The following is a 12,277-nucleotide window of genomic DNA, read 5'->3' as shown; positions in this document are numbered from 1 at the left end:
TTCCCTGGACGTGCCCCGGGACATGGGTGGGCCCTGGGCAGCATGAGCAGCCAGCACACGGGGTGATCTTTAAGGTCCCTTCCAACCTGAGCTATTCTATGATCTAAATTGAGCTGAATCATACTGACAGTGGCTTGCTACTGGCCACAAATGGACAAGCTTGCTACCATTGCAAACCCAGCAGACCTAGCTTCCCTGTTATTTTGGATGCTTTTGTGCACGAGCTTAACAGAAATGCTTTTGGTTTGCCAAGGTAGCAGCACGCCTGCTGAAAGAAACAGAACATCTCCCCAGATAACAAAGTAGAAGAGGCTTTGCTCTAAGTCATACCTAAGATTGCCAGGGGAGAGCTCATTTGCCCTGTGGTGCTAATTTAAAAGCATAGCTACCTAAAAACAGAGGGATAAACAAAGAATATCCTGGAATAAACTGCTGCCAAAATAATAAGTAATTAGAGGTGTCTTAAGTGTGGAGAGACCTGTATTTCACCACGATGCACCAACCTACTGCTGGCCCCAAATAAATAGTGCTTTTCCATTAACCATCCCAAACTATGAGTAATGCAAACACTTTCTGGAAAGGAGTATTTGTGTGTACCAATTCCTAATGCACTCTATCGGTTGCTGGTAGACAGACAGCTGTAAGTCAGGATTTTTTTCCTGTCAAAAAGCCAGCGTTCCTTAACCTGAAAAACAAATCCTGTTGCCATTTGGTGCGTACGAAAAGTATTTGCTAAATCAGTGCAGTATTAAAGAGAAGGAGTTCAGCTCCCAGAAAGTCACAGCTGCTGAGTGCTGGAGCAGAAGCACTGCTGCAGGAATGGTTGTGCAGGGGAAGCTTTGAGCTTTTAAAGCCATGCTGGCAGAGGAACTTTGCTGCCAGTGCAAGCTCCTGCCCTCCAGAGGCTCCGCTGCTGTCCCTGCTGGCGTAGCTGTCTTGGCAAACACTCCTGAACGGTGCAGTTTAAAGGAAGACAGCCTAGCTGGTGCCTGGGAACCAGGAGCAGTCAGGGCTCCAGGACTGCAATAAGGGGAGATCAGAGGCACTGAATCACAAAGCGAAGGCTGCTGTGCCAAGCTGCTAATACCAAAAGCATAATTGCATATTGTTTGAAGTGCTTGCTCCTTTCGAGCGTGTGTTTCACATTTAGGCATGAATGTGGGGACAGGTTAAGCACATGGAATACAGCTGAACCTAGCACAGGGACGGGAGGAAATCTGCAGGCCAGGAAAGACTTCCCTCTGCCCTAAATAAATCCATTCCCTGTCCTTGCTTAGCATCAAAGCAGTGTGTCTGCAAGTATCTTAGGTGCTCCATACCATCAGTACCTGCGGCTATGCCTGGCTTCAGGGCACACTCCTCCCCATCCCTTGTGGCAACATGAGCATGCTTATTCTTCCCCTCTCCTTCCCATGCTAGTTGTTGGCACAGGGTTCAGGGGAATACTTGCTCCTACTTCAGAGAAATCAATTTGTTCTTTCCTTCTCCACGCCCCTGAGAAATGCTGTGAAGTGTGCCAAAGTGAGCGGCCAACATTTATTTTTTTTTTTGATGCAAATTCCACTGCATCCTTTTAATTGCAAATGGTGTTGTGGAATTCTGTTCTTACTTAATAAAAGAAAGAGCAAAAAGAGAAGCCGGGCATGTTCTTTCCAGGCATAGCTTTGTGGGCGTTATAATTATTAGACTCTGTTCTCCACAAGTCCCACTTGTTTCTGAAAGCAGAGCGAGGCCCTTTGTTTGCTGGGAGAGGTCAGCTTTTGCCTTCCATTTCCATTTAGTAGGTAGGTGGGAACAGAAATGTCAGCATGTTCCTCCGGGAGGGAGCAAGGAGGGGAATCGGTTCCTAGCAGACGTCTCTTTTTTTCCCCCTGTAAATCACAAACCTTCAGCATCTCAAGTGCTCACCCTCCTCCTGGTCTTTGTAAGCTCTTCTGGGAGCACGCAGCTGCTCGCCGAGACACGGAGCAGCTTTTGCTCTGTCCGTTGGAGGCGGTCTGCTGAGGGGCCGCTTGGGCACAGAGTGAAGCCACAGATGGGGGAAAAGTTGGTCTTCTGCATTTCTCAAAACCCAGAGACAGTGTTGCTCTTTCAGGGGTAGTTATGCTAATTTCTGTACTTATAAATTTGTCTTTGTCTGTGAGAAGTGCTTGGAATTTCGACCAAGCTTCCCCCGGACGGATGGGGAGACTGAGAAGGGGCTACTGAGAGCCTGGCAAAGGGGAGAAGTGGATGTGAATGGGATCTGGAAATGAGATTTTTTCCGAGCAAAGCTCACCTAGACAAAGAGGGAAAGGTTTTCTCAAGCACTTAATGAGACTTCAGGTATCTCTGCGAGAGAGGTTTTGGGGCCGTGGAGGTAACAGATCCGTGGGCGGTTTCTTCCTCCAGATAAACTACATCAGAGCTGATTTGGGTGTAATTTCTTTGAAACGTGCTTACAGGTGTCTCTGCTGCAGGTCCAGTCACCTGTGGACTCGGCCACAATGTCACCAGTGGAAAGGACAGCGGCGTGGGTTCTCAATAACGGGCAGTACGAAGAAGTCGAAGAGGATGCAGAGCAGAACCCGGACGAAGCCAAGCATGCTGAGAAGGTGCCTTTCATCCTGTGTGGGCAGACTCAAGGGCTGCCAGCGAGTCCTATCCATCCCGGAGCTGTGTCAGAGCCATCTGATGCTTGTTACACCCTGCAGAGTGCGAATAGCGTGATGGGAGCTCACATGCTCCTGTGTCAGTGGTTGGCCACAGTGTGGTCGGTCATTTCATTTACTTCCATCATAATGACAAAAAGCATCAGCCCTCAACAGCAGCATCAGAGTACAGTGATCTGGTCTCTCCCTTTCCCCTTTGTGTCTGATCCTTCCCTTCTTTCTCTCTGCCTGCAGTACGAACAGGAGATAGCGAAGCTGAAGGAGCGCTTGAAGGTGTCGAGCCGCCGGCTGGAGGAGTACGAGCGGCGGCTCCTGGTGCAGGAGCAGCAGATGCAGAAGCTGCTGATGGAGTACAAGTCCAGGCTGGAGGACAGTGAGGAGAGACTGCGCAGGCAGCAGGAGGAGAAGGACAGCCAGATGAAGAGCATTATCAGCAGGTGAGGCTTGGGGAAGTTTGGAACCGTGGAGGGCAAGAGGTTGCCCCGTGCCTTGTGCTGTCTTTGACACTAAGGATGGTAGAGCTGCACGGGGAGTTTGTTGTCTCTGGAATGGCACTGTGCTGCCTTGGAAGTGAAAAAACTGTGATGTGGATATGGAAACTTGCCTCGGAGACTGGAGGAAAAGGTTCAGGAATTTGTGGTGCTAGTCTCTGCTGTATTTAGAACTAGTCTCCTTGCTTTGCTTGGGAAGGCTGTGTTCGCCAGAGCAGTTGCATTTCTGGCTATGTCCATCGTGCAAATACTAGGGTTAGCCAGTTGGGAGCGTGACCATGGGTAAATGACCTTTCCAGAGTGCAGCAGAATTCTTTTCCTGCAGACCTGGGCAATCAGAGGAGTCAAACCAAGAGGCCAGAGTATCTCAGACACTCCGGAGTAATACTAAACTGCCCTAATTTATTACTTCTTTTTGTGCATCAGGCTCATGGCAGTTGAAGAGGAACTGAAGAAGGATCATGCAGAGATGCAAGCTGTCATTGATGCGAAACAGAAAATTATTGATGCACAGGTAAGGAGCACAGGATCCCCAAGAGCTAAGTGTTCTGTGCATAGAACCCATTATTTTCTCCTATCGTCCTGCCCCGACGTTGTTACCTAGCTCCCAAGCCAGTACTGGCTCACAATGTTGCACATGTGGCCTACTGCCTTCCAGAAGAGTTGAGGGTTTTAATTAATACAGACTACACTGTCAGACAGCAGCTGTTGGGAAAGCCTGGCAGCAAATCACAGGACCCACTGCTTCTCCAAAATCTTCTCTGCTTTATGAGATCCCAGAGGGGCAAAGGAAAAGTGCTGCATTGTGTGTAGATGTCATTCCAAGTGTGGGCCTGGGAACTCTGGAGAAGCTGTGCTTCATACCAGCATAAGTTTAATTGCCATGTGCATGCATCTCGGCTATGCGAGCTAAAAGCACGGCTTTGAACGTTCCCGTCAAGACAAGAGAATGCTTGCTGTGGAGCAGCACCCAATGTAACCCCCATGTGGCATTTCCCCCCATCTGACTGTCCACGTCAGTCCCTGAGAAATGCCCCTCTGCCACAAACCACGGTGCTTGTCTCAGTCGACACAAGTTAGCTTTGAGAAGCGGGCCCTCGTGGGCAATGCATGCGGGTGTATGGTGTTGGGGTCGTTTCAGCTTCTCTTCTGTGTCTGTGCTGATCCCAGAGGGCAAAAGCTTGCCTGACAGAGCCCAAGACTAGTTCGGTACCTGCCTGCCACGTTGTGTTTGGAGGGTGTCTTTCCTGCAGTCCCAAACTGTAAAATTTGTGAACAGAGATTCTTCCAGAATTTCCTCATTTCAGGAGTAACCCCAATTGTTTCGGGAAGTTGTTTCCCTCAGCTGAATGTTGTTAAAGCCAGATTCAGAACAGACCCACCAGGGGAGCCCAAGTGTTTGTTGGGTAGTGTAGCAATCCATCTAAGTCACGTCTGGAAGAGTTTTTCATGGTGTGTGATTCCCTTGGCCCAGGCATAGAGCAGGGCCTGGACACAGAGAGTCTTTTCCATGTGCAATTTGTGGAATGGAGTCGGAACCTGGCTTATCACATCTATTTGGGCAGAGGTGGCTACAAAGAGCCCTGGGTTTCTTGTGCTTAATTACATGACCACAAGATGCCTTTTGGGATTGGCTCTTTGGCCTTGCGTTCAGGTGCAGCACCCAACGTGACCCCGGAGCACAAGGACAGCCCTGTCCTCATTCACACAGCTCTGGGCACAGCAGTGCCTGAGGCCCTCCAGGCTGTCCGAGAGCCCCCACTGAGCAGGGGAGGTCTGGTGGCACTCTCCTTGGAGCTACAAAGGGTATTAGCCCAGTTGCTATTGCAAGTGACATCTTCGCTGTGTTGAATTACAGGTCATTAATGGGAATGAGATAATTCAAACAGGCAAGTAAACCCAATCAGTTCTCTAGCTGAGCAGCACCCAGTCCTGGCCCAGCGCGCTGACCTCCTACCCATTCCAGCTCCTCCCACTCCCTGTGCCCAATTCCTGCGTGTTGAATGTGTTGGATAGGCTGTGTTTTCCTTCGAGCAAGATGATGCCTCTGCTCGCTGAGCTCGTTTTCCAAATGTAGGTTCCCAGCAGCCTGCAAACTGGTACAGAGAGCACTCACCAGTGACAGAAAATCACCAGCCTTTCACTTTTAGCAATCTGTAGAGACACTCTGTAGGAAGAAATCCTGAATTTGAAGTACAGATTCCAAGTGCTTACTGGAATATGTACATATTGGAAATGGAGTCCGAGGACGAGGAGCTTTAACTTGCTGAAGAACACATTTCTGTGAAGGCAGTTGGTTTTTTCACAGGATTTATTTCGGCATGGGGGAAAGGTTAAAGCTCTCATCTCCCCCGTGGCCAGTGCTCCCTGCTCAGGGGAAGCAGCAGGGTGCTGGGGCGGGCTGCAGCCTGCCTTTCTGTTTGTTGACTTCCACCTCTTCCTTCATATGCTCTGCAACACGGAGGTTGGTCTCTCCAGGGCTGCAGCAGTAGTTACGTTCTGCTTTGTTTTTGCACCCCAACTATTCACCCCCATGGGGAGGCCCCTTGAGAAAGGCAGGCATGACTTGATCACAGCAGTACCACGCAGCCACTGTGCTGGGATCAAAGTCTCAAGGGGCTGTTCGTAGCACTTACATCGCCTCAGCAGTTTGCCTGAACCGTCCCTTGATGTTTGTGCCTCCTGTCCATCGTTTTCCTTCCGTTTTGTCTCTCACTGGGCTGGACGGGGAAGAGTTCCTGCATGCAACTTTTTTCGTTCAAGTAAGTTAGTCATTTTTCCTTCTCAAAGTGAAAAGCACGGTCAGTTGGTAGCATGGAGAGCGTATGGGCCTGCTGCCATCTCTGGTGCAGCTCTGTGTGGATGCATTTTATTTTATTTTATTTTAAGGGAAGATGAAAACTGCCATTTCTAGTTGTGCCAGCAGCTCTTCAGCTTGACCCTGCAGTGCTGGATCCCACTGCACACTCCAGCTGTCACGAGGCTGGGCTTTGTCCGTGGGTTTCTTTTAATAACTCCAAGTCATGGTTTTACGATTTTTGGTGCTGGTATTCCACATCACAGCATCATGTAGTGCATTTAGAGTTAAAGAGTTCATGCTCCAGCTCCGTGGACCATCGATAGTTCCAGGTATACCTGTCTCAGAAGAGAACAACTCCATTCCCCAGAGGACTTTGCGATGCTTTGCGTTCTTACGTGTTTACGCTCAGAGGGAAAGATAAAAGCTGTCAGTGGTCACGGGACACTTTCTTTCCTTTGGGATCCACTCAGCAGTGGGTGCTCGCTGCCGTCCGCCTTCAGCGTTAGCGTAAGGCCTTCGGTTTATCGGACACTCTCTCTTGCTCATTTTACTTGATTTATTAGCTTTAATTCCAATTATATTGTATTATCTTGTGTTATTTTGCTTTCCGATATCTATTTAGTAAATTAGCTTTCCTCCTCAGATCGTTGCCACTGTTTTGTTCCTAGGCCCATCTCTCTTTTCCCTTTCCCCCTTCCCCTTTCCTGGGGCGTGGGTCCCCCACACCAATCGTCACGGTACCGGCCCGAACCTGCCCGTAAACCGGTGACAATCCAGTATGCATCCTTTAGCTCTGTGACTCCTCTTGCTAAAAGTGGAGGCTGGAAGAACCAAAACTGGGATGTGGGAACTCAGGATTGGGTCGAGCCCGGGAGCCACTCCGAGCTGGAATGGGTCTAGGAGCAGTGTGTTCAGTGTGTGTTCTTTGTGTTCTGTCCATGGCATCTCCCCCTCCACCCACACTGCCCTCTTCCTCCTTCACCTCAAGTAATCCCTTAGTTGTAGCTTTTGGCTGCTTCTCTGTGTTGCTGTTGCACCCTCACTCCTGCTGGTGACTGCAGGCTGCCATCGTATGCCTTTTTTTTTTTTAATTATTATTGTTTTTTTGTTTAATTTCAAACATACCATCGGTTTACTCCGAGCACACTCCATCCCCAACACAGAGGCGATGGCCGTTCGATACCACCCGCACTTTTCTCCACCAGATGAACCCACCACTTTGATTTTCTGCTGCCTGTTTCTGTTTTTCTAATGCGTTTAAAAGGAAATTATTGGCTGTTGTTATTAACGCCAGCACCCGTGCCCCCTCCTCCCCCTTTTCCATAGCAAAATGCTGCATTTCCATCTGCCTCAGCTGGAGGCTGACTGGAGAGAGCTCACCTCCTAACTTTGACTCGCCGTCCCCTTCCATCGTGCCAAGGGCCCGTGGTTCATGGGGCCACTCCACCCCAAGAAAACAGAAAGAGGCAGACATCCCATCGTGCCGCAGAGCGTTAGCTGAGCTGCCTCGGCCTAGAAATCATCTGGGAGACGCTTGTCTCGGCCCCAGGTCCTGGAAGATCCCCGTAAGGCAGGCTGTGGGTTGGTTTGTGAAGGAGCTCTGACGCTGTGGGCTGTTTGTTGCAGGAGAAGCGGATCGTGTCCCTGGACTCCGCCAACACGCGGCTGATGAGTGCCCTGACGCAAGTGAAGGAGCGCTACAGCATGCAAGTCCGCAATGGCATCTCCCCCACCAACCCCACCAAGCTTTCCATCACGGAGAATGGTGAATTCAAAAACAGCAGCTGCTAACTGGGCACACGCTGCCGGCCATCTTCCCAGGACGAGGGCAGGAGGGAGCAAACCTGAGAAACTCCACCGACGACCCCTCTTCCCCTGACAGGTTTACACGTTGCTGCTAACAAAAAGAACACGAGAGAGAACTCTGAAGTGTGGGTGGGCTTTGATTCACCACTCGAGGCCAGGAGTACTGGGCTCCCGAGAACAAGTCCTTCCATATCACTGTGTAAATAGAGGGAGCTCTGGGTTGTGTACAGAAGATGCCAATATAATATACCAAAAGGAAGTGAATACTGTAGATTTTTTTAATTATTGCTATTTTTATTATTATTGTTTTTGTTTTTTCCTCTCGTTGAAAGCACTGCAGTCCTTGGAGAAGGAAGAGGGGAGTGTGAGTGCATGTGTGTTGTGGGTGAGAGAGGTGAGGTTACATTAGATAGCAGCTGTATCTATCAGGCTGACTGATGCAAGTGCACGAGTGGAGTGAAATAGCAGCGACACGAATTCTGTAACAAAACTCATCTGCTGATGTCATTCCTCTCTTCTCTAGTTGTCCTTTAACCGAATGCCAACTCAACAGCAAACTTTGTAGCAAGAAAATTGGCTCTTGCTGGCTCCTGTACCTGCCTCTGGTGGGGTTCCAGCAAAAAACAAAGCTCCCAGCAAGGCGAAATCTTGGAGCAGTGGTCTTGTTTCCTTGCATTTGCACACAGTCAGGCTTCCCAGCCAACACACAGAGGGAATCTGCAGTTTATCAAGGCAGGATTCTTCGTCACCTCCGTTGTAATGCATTTTGTATTTTCTGTTTTGAGGTACACAGCCGTACATACGTTTTTCATTCTGATCCAGTCTTTACTTTGTGCACTCTGAGTTACACCAGGAGCAGTCAGGGCTAACCAAAGGGTGCCCGTGCCCAGCAAACAGAGTTCTCTGTGCAGACCTGCAGTTTTCCTGGCAGATTTCTTCAACTCTGTCCAGTTCACTTTCTCTGTTTCAGACGCCAGCTTAGCCAGTCTAGTTAAAGGCAAGAGCTTCCATTTCCACAGGAACTGCTTTTCTCTGGGTATTTTTAAGGGCCCCCACGGGGTGCCCTGGGATATGTGTGTAGCAAACAGGAACAAGGCAGTGAGGTGAATGCAGGAGTACCTGCCTGCAATCGTGTAGGCTGGGACAAGGAGGTCAGAGCTGATGAGCTAGTTATCCTTTCTGGCCTCAGTTGATGCATCTCTAGAATAGTACAACATTAAAAACGTAGAGCTTTCTATGCCAGTTCCATAACTGCTTGAGATGGGCCCATGTTGCCCTGAGCATGAAGGACTGGCAATACTGAGGCCCCAGATTCAGTATCCGTTGTGGAGTTTGTTTGTTGTTTGCAAATGAATTAGATTCTGTGGGCAAACTTCAGTTTGTCACACAGAATGTTAACTGTTCTTCTTGGGCTATCCTGAGTTGAGATGTTGAAGTTAAATGTTGTCACACAAGTATGTTACACTGCTAACTATGGGTACATATAGAGACCACACCTCCTGTGCTGTAGGAAGAAAAATGCTGTCGCTTATATCTGAAGGAGCTCTGTCTGCAGTGAATTGGGATTTATCCTCAGTGCTCAGCTCTGTCCAGTCAAAGCCTCTCTCTGGCTGCCTGAGTGTGACTTGTCCTGCAGGCCCAGCAGCATCCCTGCCTGCTTCTTGGTGCACAGCATTTGCTCAGCAGTGATTTCTTTCCAGTACTTCCAGAACTGTCTTCCTGCTCTGATTCTGTTTTGATCCTCTGAGCATTCCTTCTCCTTTCCTTCCTCCTCCATGCATCGCAGCCACAGGCACTCTATCCTGTGTCTTGGGAGTAGCTCTTTCGTGAGAAACCTTTGCAACCCCTCTCTTAGTTGAGTATTTGTGTGTGGTTTGCATCTCCCCTCCTTACAGCTGCATCCTGGGAAGTTTGCAGGTGGGCATGTGTGTTGCCCATTTAACATGCAGTACAGGCAGCAGGGGTGCTCTGTGAGTGAGGCAGGAGAGCAAGTACTCAAGTGAATGCATTGACCAGAGCAAGTTTGTCATTCTGGCAGCATTTGTCTAGCAAGGACATTTGAATCCTGATTTCTTTAGAGGGGAAATAGTATCCGTTCCAGTGTTGATACGTGAGCTATTCAGGGTGTATCATTCTGAATAATATACCTTCTCAGTGCATTTCTTCAGCTCGAAGGCTGGGAAGGGCTGCTGTTCTGAAGGAATGTGACCCCTGCTATCAACCCCGCAGCTTGTTGCAGGGTTGCATCTCTTCTGCTTCAATTTCTACCCCAAAGTGCAAAATTGTAGTATTAGTATTCCTCCATCTCCTTGCACGGAGGAGAAGCTGCCCGGTGACCTGAAAGGGGGTGAAGGTTATGGACTCACAATGCTGCAAGACTAAAATTGATGAGCTGCAGTACAAAATGTTACGTTCCTGAGTTCTGCAGGCAGCTGTCTCTCCTAGTTTGTCACCAAGCAGCTTTCTAGAGAAATTTTAAGCTACTTCAAGCTGACAATATGTGAAAATGCCAGCTTCTATTCTGTCCAGTCGGATAAAATTCAAGTGATTCTGAGCCACGTGGCAGCCAAAAGCTCTGTCTCTTTTGGAACAGGAACCCTAGCAGGGTTCATCTCATCCCTTTTAAGACTAACAGCCAGTGGGTCTCTGCAGCAACGAGTGAGAATGTGAACAGTGGGAAAATTGGATGATAAGCATTATAGACCGTGGTTCATACGTCCAGCAAATAGATCAGGCTGTGCTGATGCTATTGCAAGCAACTGCTGCTGTCATTTCAAAACAGCTGAAGTAATACGACGTAATAACCTGCCCGAGTAATGCTGTATTCCTAGGTGTGAGGCAGTTCCCCATCTCAGTGCTGTTCCAGGATGAGTTCCCAGATCACAAAGCCTCTCACAACACAGCGAGCACAGCCACGAGGCGTGTCCTGTAGATGACCATTCTTTGCAGCTCAAGGAGTTCACACCTTTTTGAAAGGGAAATATGGAGCTTTGATATCCTTGGTGTCTTGGGGATGGGCAGCGTGGAAGGGGATGTGTATGCTCTCTAGTTAGAGCATATGGAGGGCATCATTCATAAATTCTGTATCCATCCATCAGAGAAATGCATTTTACTCTCTGTTCTTGCAATTGCTTTGGGTTGGCTTAGGCTGTTTTGTGGTTTTTTTTTTACACCACGCATGAATTTCATGTTTTAACGCTTTCTTTAACCACCAGCTCCTAACTTCATCTTCAAACTCACCGATTGAAGTCAGTCAGTTTTACAGCAGCACCTGTGGAGTGTGCCAGCAGTGCCTGTGTGCTCGGATCACTGTGTGCGTGTGAGTTCTGACTGCGTTCTGCAAAGGTGTCTGTGTCGGTTCTGGAGAACAAGTCCTGTCCAAGTTGAACCATTACATGTAAATAATTATCAAGTCTTTCGTTGGCATGGTCAGCCATAGGTATCCAGCTGAGCATGACAGAGCATAAGGGTGCAATGTAGGCTGATGCTCTTAGGTGTTTCCTTCCCTACAGTCAGCTAGCTCCCAGCAGAGAGAGCGTGTCGTTGCAAGTCATGGCTGCCAGGAATCCTACCTGTAAAAATAGATTTTCTGTCTCAAGGGCCTTAATAATAAGTGTTATTACACAGAACTGTTTTGCAATGATAGCTCTAAATAATTTATTTTTTATTTCGACGAAGTACACCTTACGAAGTAATAAACTTGTTTTTTCAAGCCGTATTTTTATGCTAGTAGCACTGGACTGTTTGGTCTCTGAGATCCATTTCTGCATTTCATTGCCTGGGTTTGTTCTAAAGAAGATTTATTTTTGTTCTGTGAATAATTTTTGAAGGTTCTTGTAATATGTACAGATATAGATACATTTGAGGTCTTTTATTGATATTCCTACGAAGAAATACAAATAAACTTTAACTTTAAACAGCTTGGACTCCGGTAAGCCTGTGCTGCTTTCAAGTTGTGCTTTCTCTGCAGCCCGCTGCCAGCTGGAGCTGCAGAGGGAGAGAGCGACAGGCTGTGGACACACGGGGAATTGCTTCAATGGGACGTGGGTGTTCTGTGCACTGACAGGACTGATCTGGGATTAATTAACGTGTTTCTGCCTTTCCTGCTGGGAACGGGAATGTGATCAGCCCGATTTCTTTGCTTGCTCAGTTCCTGCTTTCCAGGTTCTCGTGCACCAGCCCAAAGCTGCAGGGTTTGAACCACAGGAGGACAGAGGAGCCTATAGTCACAGTGCTGCATTCTAAGTTATCTTTTATATCCACCTATCCTTCCACACGTACGTGAGATTTTGTTTCCAGTAAGAGAGAAAAAGAGAACATTACTGAATGTCAACTCTGCAAATCCGTTACTGCTAGTAATGTTTTAATTTTGTTTTTACACGCTGTTCTGCTTTTCCATAGAAGTGCACCCAGCCAACTTCTAGCTGCTCCCGTGTACCTCCTCCCTGGCCCCACGCTTCGTTCTGCTCCAGCCCCCTGCGTGTTCTGCCTTGTTCTTGCTTAGGCTGTGAGTTGCTCGTGCCAAGGGT

The 12,277-nt window shown here is 48.4% G+C and overlaps 1 protein-coding gene across 5 annotated transcripts in view; it reads left to right on the top strand.

The window, feature by feature from the left end:
* The window catches only part of RASAL2 (RAS protein activator like 2), a 140,947-nt gene extending 132,479 nt beyond the window's left edge, over nt 1-8,468 (top strand). For 3 of the 5 annotated variants that reach the window (XM_065744817.1, XM_065744803.1, XM_065744832.1), the window contains exons 15-19: nt 2,460-2,594; nt 2,886-3,088; nt 3,569-3,656; nt 5,001-5,031; nt 7,569-8,468. In XM_065744817.1, coding sequence (XP_065600889.1) covers nt 2,460-2,594; nt 2,886-3,088; nt 3,569-3,656; nt 5,001-5,031; nt 7,569-7,711 — 600 coding nt within the window. In that variant the 3' untranslated portion in view covers nt 7,712-8,468. The remainder of the gene's footprint in view (nt 1-2,459; nt 2,595-2,885; nt 3,089-3,568; nt 3,657-5,000; nt 5,032-7,568) is intronic. The other 2 variants (XM_065744825.1, XM_065744810.1) reach the window with 1 other exon arrangement.
* Nucleotides 8,469-12,277: the final 3,809 nt, after the last annotated feature.

This window comes from Cyrtonyx montezumae, unplaced genomic scaffold (genome assembly GCF_038088225.1).
Source record: "Cyrtonyx montezumae isolate F1298 unplaced genomic scaffold, pur_monq_1.0 scaffold_1, whole genome shotgun sequence".
Lineage (NCBI taxonomy): Eukaryota > Metazoa > Chordata > Aves > Galliformes > Odontophoridae > Cyrtonyx > Cyrtonyx montezumae.
This window is presented reverse-complemented; position numbering and strand designations above follow the sequence as displayed.